General features: G+C 33.1%; 1 protein-coding gene across 1 annotated transcript; it reads left to right on the top strand.

Moving 5' to 3' along the window:
• Positions 1–9306: 9306 nt before the first annotated feature.
• On the top strand, positions 9307–11226 carry LOC136798181 (delta-like protein D). The gene is made up of 4 exons (XM_067054764.1): positions 9307–9363; positions 9754–9929; positions 10145–10268; positions 10957–11226. The coding sequence occupies exons 1-4, from the start codon at positions 9307–9309 to the stop codon at positions 11182–11184; spliced, it is 585 nt and encodes a 194-aa protein (XP_066910865.1). The 3' UTR covers positions 11185–11226.
• Positions 11227–23574: the final 12348 nt, after the last annotated feature.

Genomic DNA, 23574 nt, shown 5'->3' with positions numbered 1-23574 from the left:
GAAATTTTTGAAAAAAGGCGAACCGCGAAATTTTTCATAATTTTTAATAACATTTCTTTGAAATACGTGTATAGTTTGTGAGTTTTCATAAGATTCACTGTCAAATGTCAGCCTCAGGTTCCTTATAAAGGTGTTTCTTATAAAAAACAACGTGTAGTCAAATAAAAAAAATCAAATATTTCAGTGATCCGCGAAATTTAATCCCCACAAAATTTTTTAATACCGATGAACTGCAAAATTAAATTCCCGCGAATTTTTTAGAAATCGATGAACTGCGAAATTAAATTCCCGCGAAAAAAAACAATTTGACCAACCGCGAAATTAAGTTCCCGCGAAAATTTCTTCCCTTAAGGTAACTTTCACTGACCAACGATGTAAAAATAATAGATAACCAACTACCTCTAGAAGGCACTTCTCCCAAGAGAACAACGATTGTTTTCCTATTGAAATGAGCACTCCTTTAAATAGCTCTGTGTGCATTGCGTGTTATGCTTTTAGCTAGATTTTGACACACTTTTTGACATCCACTGAATTGATAGAAAATTTGAATTGCTATTTACTGCAAATTTTAGAATTTTTTTCAAAAGATAAAGGTACCAATCTTTAGACAAATTGACTACGGATCGGCCTGATACCACTTAATCTTCATCTGGATAAATAAACGCTCATAAATGATGTTTATCTGAAAAATATATGTGTGATTTGAAGTGCGATATCTCACAAATGAAAAGTGCATGAAGGTTGCCTGATACAAAATAAACAGATGAATGTTTATAGAACAATAATATCTAATTAAAAAATTCCTTCTGTGAGGCTGCCTATAGGAAAATACACTTTTTCTAACCCAAATTTTGGAAAAATATACATCACGTGATCGATTCTGTCCAGTGGAAAGTTGCAAACGAAGTAAGTTTTTATTTAATTGCACTTTTTACGATGCAAAATGCCATTAATATTTTTACAACCGTAACACGGATGTTTTTTGAGAATCAAGGCAAGTTGGTTATCTATTATTTTTACATCGTTGCACTGACTTAGGTTAGTTTTAACTCAACCTTGGACCAAAATGGACTGATTGATAATTGAATTTCACTGAGTTCTTCTTCTTCTACAACATTGACTTAACTGGCAAGTGAAAACGTAAATTAGAAAAAGGTGAACCTGGTGATGGAACTGAGGTGGTAAACCAGCTAAATCGAGGTGAACCCAGAACCCAACTTCTGCAGAACTTACTTTGAAATGTTCTTTGTGCATTTTGAACGTTGAAAAGTTTTATTGTCAACATACTTGAAAATTTTCTTAACTTTTGCCATCAATATTTGAACCTTTTGCGTTCTTTTAAACCACATGTAGTTAATTCCTGTTACAAAAAATGGTGAATGAATCTGTAGGGGTGGTACAGTCACTTTCGGTCGGGGTTTTGGATGGCAAAATATGTTGTTCTTTGATTAGTTAGGGTTCGTTGTTCTTTTTTTTTGTTGCTTTTTAATAGATATTTGTCGTTCTTTTTAGATGGACTGGAAACATTAGATTAAAACAGTCTCTTTTCTCCTTTTTGTTCACATACCTTACAAATTGCAAATGTGGAAATAACTTCTGTCTTGAACTTGGTACTGGAGATTGGGTAACTTGCATCAGTGGAGGCTAACATGCATAGCCCTCAAATTAATGACCTGGCTGGTCATTAAAATACAACTACGCAGCTCGCTCACAGCTCTACTCTACCATTTTTGTTTTGATTTAACTTTGTGTTAAAGTGTGCCAGGTCATTTATTTGAGGGCTATGCATGTTAGCCTCCACTGATGCAAGTTACCCCATCTCACGGTATATAATTGTGCTTTAAATGTGGAAAGCTGTCAATTTGGAAATTTTCTTCCACGTTTGTCTAATACTCTCGGTTAGTAGGGGGGCTTGGAATAAGCAGGGTGCAGGGGGTTGGAAGAAATCTCAAAATTTAATATGCGAGGGGGTAGGGGTTGGAAAATTTTGGAAAAATTAATTAGCAGCCCCACCCCCCGGCTACCGTAACTTGGTCTAATGTCAACACCCCTCCTCTAATTCCGACACCCTTTTTATGGCATGTCGATATTAGACCAACTTGGGGTATTAGGTACCCGACAGTATGGGAAACTTTTGTTGTCGACTTGAAGTTTTCTTCTTCCACATACGTTTTTTTTCCCTTTGCGCATTCTTTCAGATTACAAAAATGTTTCCCATAAGATTTTTTTCCCTTCTTGCAATCTGTTGGAAATTATGATCATATGAAATTACTTTGTCCTGTTTTGAAAGTTTTTTCCTTTTTTTAACATTATTAGTATATTATGATAATGCAAAATGACTTTTTTCTATTATGAAATTATTTGTGAAGGTGAAGCGTGACGCTACAGATCAAATCTGTGTTCTGACTGGACTCACCAACCTTTATGATTATAAGGGTACAGTTTGTTTTTTATTTTTTTAAATTCAAAATGCCCTGAATGTGTAACTGTAGTGTTTTCATCTTACTTTTCTTATATTGTTGTTTCTTTAAACTTTTTGCTATTTATTCTAGAAAATGAAAAATAGAACGGTTGAAGCTTCATTTTTCATCAATGAGAGAATCTACAGATGTCATTTTTATAGAGAGGTACTATAAAATTTTTGCGAATGATAGGATATTCGGAAAGACTGCAGCGAATGTATTAAGTAAAACTTAACAAATGCCATTGAATATACAGTGTTTGTATGTCTTAAATTTTTTGCTTGCAACTTGCGAATCGAGGAGGCTCTGGATCGCTTCGCAACTTTTATATATATACGGCTTGTTGCAGCACTACTCAATAGCGGTGTAAATGCATCGAGAGCGCTAGATCTACTTTCCCTTCAAAACTTATGATGATATAGCATCATTAGACGTCAATTCTTAACAATCCTTTACGGGTACCAATTCAAACAAAACATCTATCAAAGATGGCGTATACAGCTCTGTCCAGGGATGTATTGCGAAATCACCGTTGAAACAGTAACTGAAAAAATTAAAAAGAAATAAACGGGTAACCGCTCATTGAGAACAAAAAGACGCTTCATAATTACTACATGGCTAACCACACGCAGAAAGAAAGTCTTCGAAAGAAAACAGGTGGCTTGAGTAGCATATCATCATTATCCGTCAATCAAAATCAAGTCACATTATTTTTCATCATCATCATCATTATCACATTACAAACTTTTCGTATGGTTTTATCATTAATTATGATTGAGCACTTAAAAAGTGTTAATGAGCTATTTAGCGGTCTGCGTACTTTCAAAGTCCAATATTGTTAAAAATGTGTCATTTTAATACCAGAAAATATTCAAAAAGTATTTTTTTGACATTATATGTTTTTGTTTAGAAATATTCTTCGGATACAAGGCCTTTCCAAATTTATCCCATTAAAGAATTGAAACCTCACTGATTGTGGTTGAGCCATAACCTTCCTTTTCCTTTACAAACGAATGCTTCAAACTTATCATGGTGTCCTTCAGGTTTTCAGGTCCCCCCATCTGGGGCCTAAAACCCCCATTTGGTCTTCTCCCCCCACCTACCCTTTTTGCGGGGTCCCCTTATCGAAGAATATTTTTGTGACCAACCGATTCGCTATATTTTACGTAATAACTTAACAAAAATATAACAATTTCCTGCAATGAACACATAAATGCTGGAAACATAGACACATTTAATCATCTATTTGAATTATTATACCTGATCTTTGTGCTCTCTACCCCCACTTCCCATAAAATTTCCTGAAATACCCCAATTGCATTAGTCCCCCCCATCAAGGAGAAAATATTCACTTCCCCCTCCAGGGCAAAAGTTGATTCCCCATGCTTATACTACCGTAACAATCCAAACGCCTTCTTAACAATCAAAAGCGCTAAAATTGCAAAAATATATACCACAGCAATATCCGAGTTTTTGTGATTCTGAAGCTTTTGATTGTTGCGGGCGTTTTGAATTGTTATTGATAAGTACAGTACGGACTCACTGCATGATACTTTACCGTACTTACCTATAAAAATCCAAAAATCCCCTTAGCAATCAAAAGCGCCAAAATCGCAAAAAACTCAAATAGTGCTGCAGTGAGCCACACCTTTTTGATAAGTACTGCGGAACAGCAGTATAAACCACTTTTTGTCATCTTGGCTTAAATGTATTCTTCAACCGCAAAATCAAATTCCTCTATAAAATTTTGAATATGGGAGGTGGAGGATATAATATTTTGACCCCCGGACAACAGATCTCATCCTCTCCCCCGAACAAGCATCAAGATTTTTCACTAATTTTCTGGAAGAGCCCATTAATTTAAATCTATTAGCTGAATGGGATATTGAAGATAGGATCGATTCAAAACCCCTGGTTCGAGGCGCCAAAAGCGTTGAAAATGGACCATTTATCCAAAACTCAAGGCTCTGTTGTGTGTAAACTTTAGTGAAAGGCGGAACCAGAAAATCTTTCATTTGCGTCAAAACTAATCCTTCTAATTTGTTATGTTATAATCAAATTTGCTACAAAGCTGATCAGGGAGTAATCTAATTATAAATGGAAAATGCTTACAAATCTATTTGTGTTGTTTACGTTTGCTTGTTTATTTTCAAACATGATTCATTAAATAGTCTATTTCCTCAAAACAAGGATGAAAAACATACCGCTTTTGGATTTACCTTTTGATCAGCAAGTATGGATCAGCACATCCTCGTGCACGTACATGATTTTCATAAAAACAAAAACAAAAGGCTTCAATTCCCAATCTTATGGCTATGAGCCTGAACCTTTCATCTTAAAAAAGTCATCATCGGAAAATACTTTGCCTGAAACACTTTTTCTGAACCTTTCATGATTTTTGGGGTTTTTTTGGCAAAAATATTTCCCCAAAACACCTCACCTCTTAAGGTGATGACGTTCTCAGCATTTCTTGTATTACTGGTATTTCATAAAATCAACTCTCAGTTTTCTCCAGTAGGCCAAACTGCATTTTCTGAAAACACAAGTTTGTGAACCATTCAGTCTTTTCTGTGGCCTTCGAGGTGTTTTCCAAGACAATTTTGAAGCTCCTGAAGTGTCGAATCAACCAGATGAAAATCGGGTTATGAAATCGGAAAATATCGGGAAAACTGGAACTTTTTGAGATCATTCAAGGCCATTCAGCTTCGACAGGACTTTCCGTGTTTACAAACTTTGAAAACTGAACCATTCGTGTCCAAAAGTGTTTTCTGCAAATCAGGTAAGCAAGATGTCTTAAAAAGTCAGGCTCTATAAAGTCCTCTATAGAAACTCAAATTGCACAAAACTGCGTATTGGTATCACCATCATTACGTCACAGATGTTGACTTGAAAAATATTACGACATGGAAACTGCCAGGACATAGTTTGACATTACTGAAAGCTTTCCTTAAAGTGATATGGCAAATGATGCAATCTGACTGGGTTGTCCTGTCAAAACATTCCAAACTGTATTGCATGTTATCCAAAAACGAAAGTGAAAGTAACCGGAATCTAATGTTTGTAGCTGATGTTTGTTCAATATTCATCCCGAATCTGGAGCAGTCCACCAACCTGAGCAGTTTCTCTTACGAGGCGCTAACTGGCGATATAACGCAGTTTTTTGTCTTCAATCACGATCACAAAAAATCAGCAAAACATTTGGATAGTACCCACTCCTTTAAAAATTTCCAAATAACGCATCACGGCTCAAAAATCTCTCAAACCACGATCACGCTTTGACCTCTGATCACGCAATCACGAAAAAAAAATTCCAAATTATGTAATCACGCAAGAAAGAGATCCCTATCACGCAATCACGAAAAACGCTTGAGGAGCCTCCCTTACGAAACTTTTGGTCACGTGTCATGCCCGGAATAATATAAGAATCTGATTGGTGATTGGTGTTGTTTTTGTGGTAAAATATTTGGTCCAAATTACTAAGAAGCTGAAGAAAAACATCACCTTCTCACAGATCCATTGAGAACCCTTCCCACTGCAAAAATTTGCCAAAATATCGTCCCCAGTGGAAAATTATACTTCAATTTTTTTGTCCCCGCTGAAAATAAGCAGGTAAGCCAATCCCCACTGCAAAATATTGTGCTATTTTTTCATCCCCACTGAGTTTTCTGGCTCGAAAACAATAGAATTCAAATCCTCAGCCATAAAAAAACATGGAAATGCCAGTCCCCATCGAGTTATGGTCCGTTTTTTTTACCCCGCCACTGGCTGAAAAAATCCTACTGGGTCTGTGAGAAGGGGGTGTAGAAAATAGGCATTCTGGATTGTTCAGGTCACTCATTTCTTTCAAATATGTACTAGTACTATGTTATCACATCCGAATACTAAAATAATTTTTCAGCAGGTTACAAAATACATGAATATTCATGCAAAATATTACACGTATATTCCTCATCTAAAATCTTTATATTTGAAGAATTTTTGAGCCTTCAACAGGTTTTCAAAGTAAATATTACAACTAGCAAGTAGCTGTCGCTAAGAATGCCCCGCAGAGCTTCCTTTCGAAATATCCCTAAGTACGAAAAATAACGCATGTGTAGATTTTAAATTCGTTTTATCGATAAAATTTATGTCGGGGGAAGAAGGACTAGTTTCAACTTTACTTTTGAGATGACATGCGATAAACGGTCGCTCACATCTCAAAAAGAGAAGTTATCGCTCACATGTTATCACAGTGGAAACGCCAAAAATTCTTTTGATTGATTTGATTCTTATTAAAGTAGACACTTATAATAAAAATAAATATGCTCATCTTTTTCGCCATACTTTGTTTACTTTATAAGAACTAATTACAGAAAGGCATATTGCCTTAAATCAAGAGTTATTGATTTGATTCTTATAAAGTAGATGCTTATAATAAAAATAAACATGCTCATCTTTTTGGCCATCCTTTGTTTACTTTCTAATAACTAATTACCGAAAGATATATTGCCTTCAATCAAGAGTTATTGATTTGATTCTTATAAAAAAATGCTAATAATAAAAATAAATATGCTCATCTTTTTCGCCATCCATTGTTTACTTTGTAAGAACTAATTACCGAAAGGCATATTGCCTTCAATCAAGAGTTATTGATTTGATTCTTATAAAGTAGATGCTTATAATAAAAATAAACATGCTCGTCTTTTTTGCCATCCTTTGTTTACTTTGTAAGAACTAATTACCGAAAGGCATATTGCCTACAATCAAGAGTTATTGATTTGATTCTTATAAAGTAGATGCTTATAATAAAAATAAGTATGTTCAATTTTTTCGCCATCCTTTGTTTACTTTCTAAGAACTAATTACCGAAAGGTATATGGCCTTCAATCAAGATTTATTGATTTGAAGTAGCAAACGAAAGAGATATAATATTAGGTGCGCGCGAACATTTTTTAACCGCGGCGGCCCGCTCAGAATCGGAAGAAACAACATGAACATGAATATTTTTCTGGCGAGCAAGTGCGCTACGTGAAGCAACAAAAGCCCCTGCGGGGCAAAAAATATCAATGCAGGTGTCACTTTTAATATTTGGTTACCAATTACATAAGTCCTTCGAAAAGTCATTAAATTGGATAATTTCATCATCAAATTGAAAAAAGCTTTCGAAATTAAGTGAGACACAGAAATTTGAACTGGATTTAAGTCCTGAAAAACAGTATTAAGTGTTTTTACGGGTAGTACTTTTTCGTATTTTGCAACTTTTGTATAGCAAATGAAAAATTGACTAATAATCGTGTACACGTTTTCTTTTATAAGAAGGTAAGGCTTGGATGGCCATAATGCTAATAAAAAGTTAATAACATTTTAAGGCTTCGCGGACACTAAACACCTAATTTTTTAGGAAAATGGACAAATATACTCAAAATATGGTGAAAAATAAGAACATGATGAGAACATTTTCAGGCTTAAAACTCAAAAAGTTAAGAACTTCCGAAATTTTGGATGTTCTGATAAAAAAACGTGTAACAAAATGGTTGCTGAAATGTTATGATAGCTGTGTTTTATGTATCTCTGTTACAGTGTTTGATTAAAAGATATATTCAGATATATATTTCATATTCAGCTCTCAAAACATTTGATGAAATGTGTAGGATATTTTCTTTGAAGAACTTTTCAAGATATCTATTAGGATTTAAGATTTTATTTTATGTAATTTTTTCTGTAGGTTTCAATAGTATTAGAAGAAGTTTCTGAATTCTTCTTTTTGTAGGAAGAATGCCTCCTCTTCCAGCGGAAATATATTGAATCTAAGTGGAAAGGTCGACGTGGCGGGCGCGCTCAACATTGACACTAGGGGAAGGACTTTTCCATTGTTTTGGTTCGGCAATACACCTTTTCAACTGCCGCGCGGGCCTTTTTTCCCCCTAGATTAAATCAAATCCTTTTTTGACACCTTGTTTTTAATATCTATATGTGCGAAAATTAAGACTGGGACGGTTTTAGGGTGGTAAAATAGACAAAATAATGCCCGTGCGGCAATTGGCGGCTACGTTCGAAAAGGTGTATTGCACGAGATATTATTATTTCGCAAAAAAATAGAAGAATCTTTTAAAGTCTATTCACGATAAGTGTGCACTCTTTTTTCATTTACCTATAACTTTTGAAGGAATTCTTCAATCTTTATAAATTTGGTATTGTTGGAGAGATATTTGTGAGTGGAACAATTTGAAATAAAAAAATCTTCAAAAGAATTCTAAAAATGAAGATGAAAATGAGAGAAAAAAATGAAGATCTTGTAGAAAAGTGCTATAAATTTCATTTTCACTGGAGAGATTCTTTGATCTTTGGAGGTCATCACTGTGAAGAAATTTCACTAAAATATTTATTCAATACAAAGTTATGATACAAAGTTAATAAGTGATTGACCCCAAAAAACAGCAGAAAACAGCAGAAAACAGCGTTTTTAGACGTCAATTGCTTATAACTTTGTTTGATATCTTTTGACTGAATGATTATTTTTGAGAAATTTTTTCACAGTGATAACGTTCGATAATCAAAGTTTCACTTCAGTGAAAATGATAGTTATAGCACTTTTCTACAAGATCTTCATTTTTTTCTTCTTCATTTTCATCTTCATTTTTAGAATTATTTTGAAGATGTTTTTATTTCAAATTGTTTCACTAACTAATATCTTTCCAATGATACCAAATTTATAAAGATTGAAGAATTCCTTCAAAAGTTATAAGTAAATGAAAAAAGAGTGCACACTTATCGTGAATAGACTTTAATAATGAACTTTTACCATTTTGAAACCTAACTTATATCTTTAAAGAATTTTTGTCATTAGGAGAAATCGTGAATAAAAATGGACAAGTCACTGATCTTCAACATCTTTGGGATTTTCACGATTTTTCTTCAAATGGTAAGTGGGAGTTTCATCTTTACTTAATAGCCATATGCATTACCACAGACTTATAAAATCGCCCGAAAGGCTAGATGTCGTGCTTTAAGCTATTGCAGGCAACAAAAGTGAATATTGCAAGAAATATAGTTACTATTGTTTTCGAAAATCTGCAAACCTTCTGAATGGTTAAGCGCTGAAATTCTATTATAATGTCACGTGACCTTGGTAGGATTTGCTACCTAGCCACGGCCCACTTTTCAGCAAGTATCTAGCCCTTTGGGATCTATATCTCTGTGTGCATTATCCGATTAAATAAGAACAAACCATATCAGAACATAAGGCTTCAATAGCCAAAATATTCCATACATCCATATTATGATCTTTCAAACTCCATCTTATTTTTTTCAGTCTTTGGTGCTCTGTGATGGATACATAGAGCTTCGATTGCATTCTTTGGAAAACAAAGACCATTTGGACCATGGATTGGGATGTTGCGACACGTGGCCTTGGGGAGTTTGCAGAGGACAATGTGACTCTTATTTCAAAATCTGCGTCACTGATTGGACTAGCTCGTCTAAACCGAGGTATAGTCTTTATAAGAATAAATTATATAAGAACATAAGGCCTCGATATGGCGAAACTATTAAGACCAATTCAGTTTTATGGGGTATAAGGTTGGAGTTTGTCAAGTATGTGCGGACCCTGCATGCCAAAAGTTAATAATTTTTTGAAAATTAACAAGCGGGTGAGAGCGTCTTTCAGGACCATAGCGTGGTAAGTGATTCTCTCTTTCTTCTAGGGTATCATGCGGTCTTGGTAGAAAACAAACAGGGACTTATGATGGAAAAAGCAATATCCAATTCAATGGTAACCTTGGAAACAATATCCAAAACCCAATGAGATTCCGGTTTGATGGAAAACTGGTAAGACTTATACTGTCGAGTGCCTTATATTGAATACACGAATTTACTATTAGCAGATTCATTTAAAAAAGGCACGAAAAATGTCGAGTAAAGCTCTTATTTACTGAAAATAAAATTAGAATTATCACTTTTACATTTACCTAAATTTAATGTAATTTAATTCATGCATCAATTTGATACTCATGAAGAATAAGTAAAAATGTTTCGTGACATACCTGCCTGATACTAAAAGTCTACACTTAAAAACAAAAAGAATTGAAGAAAAGGTCCTTGTGCTCACCTCCTCTGTCTTAAAGGGTCTACAGTTTGTCCGTTAGCGTAAGTAACAAGCGTATGAATATAGACCTTTTTGAGCGTAGCCACCAATTGCCGCGCGGGCATTTTTTTGTCCGTTTTATCACCCTAAGAAAAAGTTGTCACAAAAGGATTAGATCGAGTTTAGGGGAGAAAATTCCCGCGCGACAATTGGTGGCGATGGTCGAAAAGGAGTATTAGAACAAACAAAAGTAACTATGGCAATCATCCCGGATATTGGATGGTTCCACTCCATCTTCGATTTTCTGGATATTAATGTGATTGTGACGTGGGCGATGATAAAATTCATACAGTTTGTCTCAATGGCTTAATTTCAGCTGAGCTATGGTATTCATGGTTTCTATCCATCTGAAATTACTTTTCTCTTCTATAGAATCTTTTCGAAGTCATGGTAACATCATATGACGAAGATACTTGGCCCAACCCCGATGATTTGATCGATATCCATACACAAATCGTATACGCGAAACATGGTCAAACAAGTCAGAATGCGACTCTCCAAAAATTTGACGTTAAAGGCCGTGTCAGTTTCTTGAAATTTGACGTCAAAACATATTGTGCGCAAGGTTTCACTGGCAATGATTGTTCTAAAAGAATATAGAGATGATAAAAGTTATTAAACTCAACCTTCATTGTATTTCTTCATTTCAAACAACGTTCACATTTACTTCTGGATACTTAATACCTTTTCCCCAGTAATAGTGGGTTTCTTCCAACATGAATCTCGCTTTGTCTCGACACTCGTGCAATTTCATCAGGATGTCCATTTACAAACAACAGCATGTGCCACGATTTGCCATACCATTTACTTTTTATAGTCCTCAAAACATATCCAAGTGCATCCATCCAAAAGGACACTCTATAAAATAGTACTTCTCTTATAGATAAACCCTATAATAGTACGCTCCAGCCAAAAGTACACCTTTACAATGCATTTCGAGGGTCTTGAAATACATTCCATAAGGGTGGCTGATGCCTCTACTTATCGATGGACCAATATTTTTTTATGAATTTTAATGGACCTGGTATTGTTTGTGAAACCTGGAAAGTGTGGCTTTTGGATTATATCTCATTGCCACCTGAAGACATCATTAAATGTTGAAACTTCTAAAATAGGTACTTCATCAACCTTTTTTCACTCGAATATTTTTTGCTCAGATTTTGTGTACTAATTCCACTTTACATACAAACAAGCAGTGCAGTGGTCAGTCAGCTTATCTACTCTAATGTCCTGAATAAACGTCCCCATCCGGTTATTAATTTTTGAATTGCTCTAAATAGCCTGTTTTTAGCTTATAATTACCTAACTTTTTGGGTTATTGGATGTACAATTTTGGACCTCCCTTTGTATTCGAACCCCCCCCCCCACGCTTATTAGATTCTGAAAAAATTTCGGACTCCCCCCACCTTTTCATTCGGAACCCCTGTCATATTTGGGAATATAAAATATACTTGTATTTTTCACATTCCGGTCTAATCAAGACTAATTTATAATATCGGTCAAAATTTTTTGAGAATTTTGGTTTATAATTCCTCGTTTTTAGCATTTTAAATTTCGGGCGAGAAAGTGGCTTTTTGGCTATTTGTTAGATTTAATCGGATATTTCAATTTGGGTGGGGTTTATATAGACTTTCAGGCCATATTCTGAGCCCTATTGGACCTAGCCTGGAGATCCATGCTATGATTTCTTATTCTATTATACTGATGGCAAAATTTATAGCATGGTATGGTCAGAGAGTTTGAATTCTCCATATCCTAATAACGGTTGAAAACATTTAGCCAATCAAATTTTGTTATTCTTTTACTGGTCACACTTTTTTAGAGATAGTGCAAGTTCCGAAATTTTGTTTTTATTTTAGTAAGTGAGGACAGCGCTAAATTCGATGTAAACGTAAATTTTTTGAGGCAGAAATCTGCCTCACAGGTCATACCCGTCCTGTATACATCAAATTATAAAAATACAGGACGGGTCTCCTGTCTATATTGGACTGTTCTTGAACTTTTGGATCCTAAAGTCTTAAGTCTCCTGTTAAAACTCTATTCTTCCAAGCTAAGTTAGAGTGCTTCCAAATCAATTGTGATTTAGTGGAATTTTCCTTTTTTCTCAAATATTATAGCCGTTATTTTGGACCTAAATTCTAATCTAATCATTGAGGAATGCTATTGATGTGAAATTTGAGCCAGTGTTATATATTGACAATTGAAGCTTACTGAAGAAATTCAACGAACTATTCCGATGGTGGATTGACAGCCGCCCACGCTAATTGTCTAAAGGAGTGGGAAAATTTCCCATTTGAGAGGGATGATAAAGGTGGTCTTTTATGTGCCGCATCCTGAGTCAGGCTCAGGTAAGCCTGAAATTAGGTTAGCTCCTACCAATCATTGAAACTAGGGCTGATCTTCAAGCTTTTTACTAATTCCGTAATCTAACGGGGAATTTAACCCTTCCAGATGTTGAAAATCTTCCTGACCTTCAGAGCTTTAGCGTCCCTGATGAAAATATCTGCATCGTGCGTATGATAGCACCAAAAAAGAAAATAAACAGCAGGAATGTCTTTGGAGAGGCATTTTCCATTTCATATTAAGGGAACGGGTTTACTTATTTCATTTTATTTTCAGTGTAGAGAGGTTTAATGATAGCACAGGGGTTACTCTTACGAGGCCAACAATCTTTTGGAAGTGAGAGAGGTCAGCCATTCTTTTGGAACACAAATCCCCAGCCATAAAAATATGTTTTTGTCCGTTATTTCTATACCCTAACTAGGTGAAATAATCCTACCGGGTGTGAGAAGGGGATGTTTATACGAGCCCAACAACATGTGCATAAGTCACAAGAGCTCATGCTCTAGACCTTTCTTTTTTTACGAGTGTTGAAGGTTTTTCTAATTTCTATGCTTATAATAAGCTGTCCTGCTTTATTCAAAAAGGTTATGATTTTTCTTAATCCTACAGAGCTAATACATTTTAGAACAAAAATTTCTTTTCGTCCACACCGAAAGGAATAAAATTGTTTATATTAACTAAACCAAAACAAAAACGTCTTATCAATTTTGTCGTCAAAAACAGCTTTGCGTTTTCTACGCCTTTGACTCAAAAACTTTGCTCAAAAAGAATTGAAATGATGGAGAAAAAAAGATTAGCTGTCAAAATTCCTTGCCATTCTTTTAGCTCTATTTCTCTCAACCTGTTTGGAAATAAATTGAATTTTTCATAAATTTTCAATAAGTTAGTGTTACAAATTTAGCTCAACTTTTATCATAATATCTCCGATCTTTTGTCAAGGTACACAATATATAAGAGCAAAACCTAAAAGTCCTTTTTTGACACTATTGATTAAGATTATTTGAAAATAATTATAAATTTCTAAAATTCGAATAAATTCAGCATCGAATTTTTCCCGTTCATACACGAATTAAATACCAATTTAAATTCAATGCCAGAATATTTTATATCTTGGCTAAAAAAAAATCCGATTTTTCTGCTTTCTTACGTCTGTCCGAATCGGAAAGGCAGAATGTGCTCGTAAAAAGGTTTAGGATCTCGAAATCTCCCTAAATTTCTACTTTTCGTGCTTCACCGATTGACAATTTCAGTATTTTGGTCATTCGCTATACTGTTTATCTTTTTAAACCAAAGAGAAAATTTTCCAGAATTGCTGATAAATTTTAAGAATATTTCTTTTCAAATCGATTTTATTTCTACTTTTACACACTGTTTAGGCACCTTGATAGCTTCTCCCTTCAACACATTTTACGTGCATAACATTCATAGCAAGATATTGCTACAGTATATGGGAGTTCATGGGTTTAGAATTAAAAAATGTTAAAAATATGTGAAAGAAAAGAGACCGGAGGACGTTTTGTTGTGATACGCAACTCTAAACAAACTCTCTTTAAGCGAGAAGTGTAAAACATAAACAAACTCTACTAAGCATCGAGTTAAGAAGTCAAATTGAAATTCAACCGAAACGAAACCATTAACAGTAGAAATATTATCAAGCAAGATATTATTGAAAAGCCAGGAATTGTTTTCAAAATATTTCAAAAAATTGACTTTTTGTTGATGTTAAAAAATTTTGTTTGAAAATTGATTTTTTTTCATAACATACACCCCGCTTTTTTTTTGTTACACAAAGATTTTTGTTGTTTCAAACCATAATAAATTTATAAAACGGGTATCACTTCTTAAATTTGGGTCAGTCTGTTAAAATTCAAGGACAGGGTTATCTGAAGAAAAGAAACTTGGATTTTGAGGTAATAAACTATGGATCCTGCCAAAAAAAATACAGACTTTGCATTGATTTTAAAAGAATTGTAAAAAGTTTGGGGAATTTGTTTTAGAGAAAGTTTATAAAATAACATAGCAAGTTTTTCACAACCATTAATATAAATCAAAGTTATTATTATTTTTAACGCACCTAAGCTCTACCAAAATATTTTTACTTGAGTTAAAAAAGATCTGAGTGAGTTTTAAAAAAGAATTTGTGAAAATGATGAAAAGGGAGAAAATGAAATTTTGTTATTTGTTATGAGTTCTGTCAACATAAATAGAATCGGGAATGGAGAAATGTTTACAACTTGCTAATATAAATATTTTGCTGTACTGTCGAGTTTCTCTTAAAGCGATTCTCTTCCGATCTGGTTCTAGAACAAAAATATATATAATATTGAGAATCAGATAAAAATATTTTCAAATGTTTTAAGGTGTTGGTACAGTAAAGATATACTTAATATTTCTGTTAATTTTTCTTTGTTATTTGCAAGAAGATGAAAAAATAAATTGTTTGAAAATGGTACGTCCAGTATTTCAAAATATCGTGGAATATTTTGATGACATTTGTTTACTTTGAAATAGCTTCTCTATGAAAATATTTAAAGAGTGAATGTAGGGACATAATAATTTGGAAAATATTCAGTGTCAACAAAACAAATATTGTGAAAAAGGGTGGAGTACTTTTTCGGTTTGTTTTTGAAATGTCATCGCCTTTTTTTCAAAATATTAAACAATGAGTAAACGTATTTTTCCAAAACTTTTGAAGCCTTGAATGTTCTTAAGTTTTTGGGTTTTAAACCTAAAATTGTTCTTAATTTTACCATTTTGTGACCATTTTTACCCATTTCCCCAAGAAATTGGCTGTTTTACAGTCCTTGAAGCCTTAAAATGTTCTTAACTTGTTCTTAACATTTTGGCCATCGAAATCTTATGTTTCTTATATAGTTGGTTCTTATAAACAAGAACATGTATTCTAACGATAACATGAAGAGTTGACCGAATAGAAATGGACAAAAACTTCAAAAGCAAATTTTTATTTCGTTTAAGCTACGGTCATTTCAAGCTGTCATCTGCTATGATACTTACTCTCATACCAACACCCCCTTCTTACAGACTTACCGGGAACCCTTCCCACTAGAAAAATTGGCGACCGGGGATAATATTTTGGCCAATTCTTTCAGTGGGAAGGGGTCCCAGTGGGTCTGTGAGAAGGGCGTATATTTGCTCCATCCCCACTGAATTTTCTTGCTAGAAAACAATGAAATTCAAAAAACATGGGAATATCGATCCCCATCAAGTTTTGGTCCGCAATTTTTACCCCCATTGGCTGATAAAGTCCAACTGGGTCTGTGAGAAGGGGTGTGTGCCATTCCTGAGCATCATCGAAAGTTTTTCATGGAACTGCTATAACAACTCTGTCTTAAATGTCATTGAATAATCGAATTTTAAAAAAGTACATTAAATTCAAAATTAATTTTGTGATTCTGTTCACTGTATAGATTTATAATCCGAAACCTTCACCGACCAGAGTGCTTTTTAAAACAAGAAAACGAGCCACCTTTTGAGGAACTAGATGAAATAATATTTTTGAATAATTTTTTATTCTAAGATAAATGAATTACTGCTGTGAAAAATCTCTTCTTTAGTTTTCATCTTTATTTTCCACATTTTTCTTTTTGGTGATATTCCACTCTTGAATATCTTTTCAACAAACGCAAAACCACTATTGTATCTTATTCAAATTATATCAAAAGTAACAGTATTTTTTACTCCGCTTTAAATTATATTGAGTCAGACTGTAATACTATCCATTCTAATTCTGCAGTACATTTTTTTTCTTAAAAACCAGTAAAATCTTTCTGACGCTCGGTTGTTCTTATTTTTTTGGCACTTTGAGCCTCAAACTGTTCTTATCCTGTTCTTATTTATAAGGTGTAATTGAGGTATTTCAAGTGTGATTCCCAATTTTCACTACTTTAACCCCTAAATTGCTTGAATTTGAGTAATTTCAGGCTCATGATTGTTCTAAAATTGTTCTTATTTTTTGGTGATTTTGAGTCTCATTGTTCTTATGAAATTGTTCTTATATCAAAAAAAGTGTAATGTATGTTCCTACAAATTTAAACAATATCAAACAAATAAAATTTGTTTCAAAAATAAGCTAAAGTCTATTCACGATAAGTGTGCACTCTTCTTTCATTTACCTATAACTTTTGAAGGAATTCCTCAATCTTTATAAATTTGGTATCGTTGGAAAGATATTAGTGAGTGGAACAATTTGGAATAAAAAAATCTATAAAAAAATTCTAAAAATGAAGATGAAAATGAAGAAGAAAAAATGAAGATCTTGTAGAAAAGTGCTATAACTATCATTTTCACTGAAGTGATTCCTTCATTATCGAACGTCATCACTGTGAAAAAATTTCTCAAAAATAATCATTCAGTCAAAATATATCAAACAAAGTTATAAGCTGATTGACGTCTAAAAGCGCTGTTTTCTGCTGTTTTCTGCTGTTTTTTCGGGTCAATAACTTATTAACTTTGTATCATAACTTTATATTGAATAAATATTTTAGTAAAATTTCTTCACAGTGATGACCTCCTAAGATCAAAGAATCTCTCCAGTGAAAATGAAAGTTATAGCACTTCTCTACAAGATCTTCATATTTTTCTTCTTCATTTTCATCTTCGTTTTTAGAATTGTTCCACTCACAAATATCTCTCCAACGATACCAAATTTATAAAGAACGAAGAATTCCTTCAAAAGTTATAGCGAAAAGAAAAAAGAGTGCACACTTATCGTGAACAGACTTTAGTAATGCTAGTTTTCAGAGTATAGATGAAAAACAAGATCATTATTTTACAATGAAAGTAAATATTGAACTAGTAATTTTCAAAACTAGGGGTTAGAGCTTTCAAGAAATATTTTCAGCGTAGAAAACAAACTTTCTATTTATTTTATAAATTCTCAAAACTTTAAAATTTCGTCAAGAACTGTAAATCTTATCCAAAAACAGACTTAATTTTAATTTTGATGATGTTTGGCTACGAGGCTAGGGTATAAAAATTTTTCAAAAAGCTTTTGGATTTTTACATCTTTTAAATGTCAAATTTCTCCTTTTTTAAGGGCTCTCATCATAGTCAGAAAATTTGTTAAGGGATTTGAAAATGAAACTTTTGTTTTGGACTCCTTGATACTTTTAACATGTTGCAAAAATTCTCCGAAAGTTTTTTTTTTCATTTGGTTACATACATACCTTCTGGACGCAAAAAAATTTTCAAAATGTTTTTTCTTTGTCAAAAATAAAGTCTTCAGAGTTGAAATACTCTACGTAGTAAAAATCTTCATTTTCTTCTTCATTAAATTTTTTCATTACTATTTTTAAATTTTCAGATTAAGGAATAGTTAGCCTAACAGAAAATGTAAAACATATTATAGTTTTGTTGGCTACATCGAGCAGAAATATATATTTTGTACATGACAAATGAAAAATTCACTATGGTCAGAGCCCTTAAGGCAGGTTATAACCACCGGTTTTAAGTCTAAACACCCCTTTCTCATTTTAACCAGTTAGAGTTTTTGAGCTTGAGATAGGTTTATAATGACAAAGTTAAATGTCATGGGGGAATGAAAAATGTCTTGGGTTACTTCAAAAAATCTATAGTGAGGATTTTGATTATTTTAGTTGGTTCCACAGCGGGACTAAGGTGTCCTTTTCTAATAGGGAATTAGCTTTCAGGGTATTTCTTAATTACCAGGAGGAATTTTTTTGGCAATTATTTTTTCCAGTGGTGTTTCATTTCACCGGATCTGTGTCACAAGGGTTTGTCTGATTAAATTAAAGATATATACTGATATATACTCTATACTGACGAAGCAAAATTTCTTGAAATTTGTGCTCGCACGAAGAAAGTTGTTCGTTTTTTATGAAAAATGCTGTGTGAACAAATGGTAGGAGATCCGTTAAATAACGTCATTTAAATGTATAAATTATGTTGAAATGGCAATTTTTTGAACGATTTGATCAAATTCCATTGACGTTGTGAAAGAAAATTATTGTTTTGAATTTTGTGGTGACAAAATCGAAGTTCATAACAATCTTTTATCGGAAGCCATCTAAGGAATCAAGAAAAAAGGAGGAATTTTTTTCGTACAGAATTTTTAACCTCGTGAAATTAGATAAAAAAAGTTAATACGCAGATGGTCATATTGTGTGAAAACCTTTCCCAATTTTCAATCATTGCATTTACGTTTCCAATAATCCTTTAAATTATGAGAAAAATTTATTCCTAATATGTACCAATTTTCATTTCCCCGACATGAAATCAGATTGAGGAGGCTAAAAATCATGTCGAAAATTCTTTTGGATTTTTCAACCTTATTACTATTTTATTATTGGGGGCATGCCCTTGGAGGAGACCACCCGCCGCGGTGATGGGGCCATGATTTTTTATTGCCTGAAATCTTTGTTTTTCGAAAACTAAATCATAGAATCCTTTTCTTTGGAAAACTGTGCTTATATTCTATCCATATCACAAAATACAACAAAATCTATTTTCACTTAATGTTTAAATTTTTGTGTTTCTTAATTTTTATTTATGTCTTTCCTGAAAAAAGGCGTAACCTTTCATTTCTCCCATGTACTTTTAATCTAAAATAAACCGTTCCTTTGGTTCAAAATTTAAGCCTCAATGCGTTAACAATCCCAAGGGGGTAGTTCTAGGATTGGCTGATGAGAGGTATGTGCGGACGGAACTTCTGAAACCGACCCTAGAGAAAACCAATTTTTTTATCAGTAGCAGGAGTTACGAGTTTCAGAACTTTTTACCCAAATTGACATATGTAATGCCCATAGAAATCATTAGAGAAGATTTCACAAGCCAAAAGAAACCTTTAGATTCGTAAATTAGATTAGTAACAAATCTTTTTGAATACAAAAAGGCGAAATAAGGTTTTTAGTTAAAAAGGCTAATTTTGGAGCCCACTTTTTGCTTAAGTCTTTTGGCTAAAGAAAGATTTTTATTTCTAATTCTTTGTTTATATTTGAAATCTGTTACAAAAGTCGCAAGATTGAATCAACCTGTTTTTAACCTTCCCCTTTTTCCGGTGAGACATGCTGAGTTTTTAAGACCCCTAATATATTAGAACGACTTAGCTATTTTTGAAATCTTTTTTACCAATTTCTTTACAGGTAGTTTGTTCAACTTAAGCTATACTCATTCATAAATTAAATAGCATTAGAACAGTATCTATTGTTAATCTCAAAGAAACTAAGACGTTGAGATTGTTCCCCAAAAAATGATAACTTTCACGAGCTTTTTAAGGTGACAGAAAGAATTTCTAACACCTTCGAAAATCCCTCAAAGGGGTACACAAACCATTAAAAGCGCTTGAGTTTCTGTAAGGATTCCAAAATTACGAAAGAGAAAAATTAACTTCCTGTAAGGGTTATAATTTTTGAAATTTGGACTAAAATTTGAAAATTTTGGCTGATTTTTTTAGGGAAATAGTCTCTCCAAGGTTGGCAAGAATGTGAAAAAGGGACAAAACTTTTGATCAGGAATCATTTTTTACGAAACGAGCTATCCTTAAACCCCATGTCCCTAATATTTTGTATTGTGAATAAGAAAAGAAAATAGTTTATCTGATTGACCAACCAGATTTCTTCAATTTAAAAGACCATCATCAAAATTTTATCAGAAAAGACATTTTATTTGTTAAAAACGTTAGTTTCTTAATCCTCAATCCTAAACCATTTAATATGAAGGGCGCGTGCCAAAATTAAGGATTAATATTTTTTGATATATAAGAACGAGTAGATTTAATAAAGATTTTGATCTATGATTATCGTCTTATTTTCAATCAAAATCTTTCAGAACGAGAGGAAGTTTTAAATGAAATAGATCGGTTCTAAATCCAATTTGATCAATTGTGATTGTCTCCTAAGAAAATCTTATCCGCATTTAAAAAAATTGAAATTGATACTTGATAATATAGTTTGATTGAAATATTTTTAAAGCCAAAGATCCATTTTCTTTTGTAAGAATACAGATTATCTTATAAGAACAAACTATATAAGAACATCAGCCATCGATGACCAAAATATCAAGAACAAGTTAAATTTCTTAGGAAATTTTAGAAACATTTAATTTTGAAAAATGAATTTATTCTAAAACTTGGGTAGGAAAGAAAACTCTTAAAAGAGCCATATAAAGTATTGTTTAAACATTGAAGTTCCAAATTATGAAAATAATAAAAAGTCTATTTTTTCCAATTTAGTGCAGTTTACTATGAAAAATCAGAATAAACAAGTATAGATTAATCATTATTTTTTTCAATTTTCAGAAAACACCATTAGCGATTGCTTGGGCACCAATTACATTGAAAACCTTAATAATGGTAAGACACAAATATTCTATTCTGCTAAAGTTTTTCCAACCGAAGACAAAATTGTTCTCAAATTTTCCAGTGATGCAGGGTCCCATCAAATCTGTGACACAGGGATTTTACTCTTTTTGGTTCTGTTGAAATATCATTATCTAAATTTCATTTCAATTTTTAAGGCTGTACTGTTCGATAATAGTAAGTAATATTTTTGAGAGAAAAACAATATTTTCAAATGTAATACACAAGTGGAAAGATAATTGAAGTGCACTGATTTCAAATATGGATTTGCTGGTCCATACCGGCCACAATTGTTAAAAAATTGAGGATACCGAATTCAAAGAGTCATAAATTCTTGTGAAGATTATTGGTACTGTTATTTATTGATTTTCATTCTCGAAGATTATAGTAGTTGCTGGATAACAAAGCCTGTCAGAGCTTTCTACTGTAATAGAGGATATAAAGCAAATTATTATACCTACCTCTCATCGTTCTTTTCAGCTAGCCTAATAAGGTGCCTCAATTGTTCATTTATATGATGATCCGTCTTATAACGGATATTGCAAGGTTCCAAATAAACGTCCCCGTTCGGTTATTCATTTTTTAAAGTTTTTAGCTATCACAAGCTGAATTTTTCTAAAAAGGTCTTTTTTAACAATTATCTCATTTTTGGGTTACTCTTTCGGATCCCCCTTTTATTCGGAGTCAGTCATAGAAAATAGCTCAATGTAAAGATAATTGTGCTACTCGGGTATACTTTGTGAAAATCAAATTTCAGATTTCGATAGCCATAGATTTTGAACGTGGGGTCCTCGAATGAGGCCTCGGACACGTTGTCGGTATATTGGAATATGTGTCGGTATTAGATGTCGGTATATACTTTGTGAGAATCAAACTTCAATACTTTGATTTGATCAATAGCCATAGATTTTAAGAGTGGGATTCTCAGATGAGACCTATGTGACGTTTATAATGGAAATGGAAAGACACATAGAAAACCCACAACAAAATGTCGGTTTTCATTTCACGTAAATGTGTGAATTATTTAACGTACCGATGCCGAGATATTACCGAAAAGAAATACTCAAAAAAATAAAACCCAAAATACATGATTTTGAAAAGTTTAAGAGTTTCTTTTTCATAGAAATTTTCTCAGGCATTTAATTCTTAGGTCATTTGCCGCGACCTGATCCCATGAAACCGAAATACCGAAAACGGAGAGATTCTTGTAAAGGCACATTAAAATTGTCGGCAAAAAAAAGTTTGTTTTGACTCTCTTAGACTCTAAAAGAGTTTTTTGTAATAGAGGGGTGTAGCGCTCTGATTTAAAAGGAACGAAATAAAAACAAAATTCTGTAAAAAGAGATGTATCGAGTTTAGTGGAAAAAAGAAAAAAAATTGGGGACTTAATTTCAATACCGCTATACATTTTTTTATAAGAACATCCAAAATTTTTGTGGATCTTTTTAACTTTTTCAGTTTTAAGCCTGAAAATGTTCTTAACATGTTCCTATATTCACCATTTGTGACCATTTTTACTAATATTTTCCTAAGAAATCGGGTGTTTCCGAGTCTGCAAAACCTTAAAATGTTTTTAACTTGTTTTTAACATTTTAGCCATAGAAGCCTTATGTTCTTATATAGTTTTTTCTTACAAAAAAACGTGTATAGTCGCTACTGTAAAAATGGCTTAGTTGCTAATCATTTTGTGAAGTCTCTTTAGATGAAAATTGTTAACAAGATTTGTGAAAAATTGAAAAGAAATACGTATAATACGACTAATCAAGTCAAAGCTATACATTTTCTTTTGAACAAGCCCTTCTATTTTCAACCTTTTTGCTACTTTTTGTTAAATATATACAGTATGAACGTTGAAATAATGTTGTGTTGTTTTTAGGGGTGTAAAATAAGCAAAGGTGTTGTCACTGTACAGTAAATTCTTTAATATGTACGTACAATCCTGTTTCATTGAGCCGCATATATTCTTTAGCCAGTGGGGATAAGATAATTGAGTAGGGAGTAAATTATTCATAATGGCTTTAAAAATTGCCTGTTTTTCAATGCTGGAAAATTCTATTGTATACGAGTCTTAAGAGATTCTGAAAATAATAGACCTCTTCATAAATTACGACACAAACATCACTTACCTCGTATTCAAACAATTACCATGGTGATTATGTCCCTTGATTATGTTCCTTATCTTTTTATGAATAGATGGTACCTTATCGGCCCTTTTTACGCCGGCCCTTATTACGCCACAGCCTAAGTTTTGGCTTACGCCAAGTAGGGCGTTAACAACGCCAAAATTTGTAAAGAATGGCTGTTTATGCTTC

Source organism: Clytia hemisphaerica, unplaced genomic scaffold (assembly GCF_902728285.1).
Source record: "Clytia hemisphaerica strain Z4C2 unplaced genomic scaffold, Clytia hemisphaerica genome assembly, whole genome shotgun sequence".
NCBI classification, from domain to species: domain Eukaryota; kingdom Metazoa; phylum Cnidaria; class Hydrozoa; order Leptothecata; family Clytiidae; genus Clytia; species Clytia hemisphaerica.
The sequence above is the reverse complement of the archived record's forward strand: the minus strand, read 5'-3'. Positions and strand labels throughout refer to the sequence as shown.

Bases quoted from the DNA above. Each gene is read 5' to 3' on its own strand.
- LOC136798181 (XM_067054764.1), top strand. From the start codon at position 9,307: ATGGACAAGTCACTGATCTTCAACATCTTTGGGATTTTCACGATTTTT. The intron at 9,364-9,753 runs GTAAGTGGGAGT...TATTTTTTTCAG, and splicing joins TCACGATTTTTCTTCAAATG to TCTTTGGTGCTCTGTGATGG. The intron at 9,930-10,144 runs GTATAGTCTTTA...TCTTTCTTCTAG, and splicing joins ACTAGCTCGTCTAAACCGAG to GGTATCATGCGGTCTTGGTA.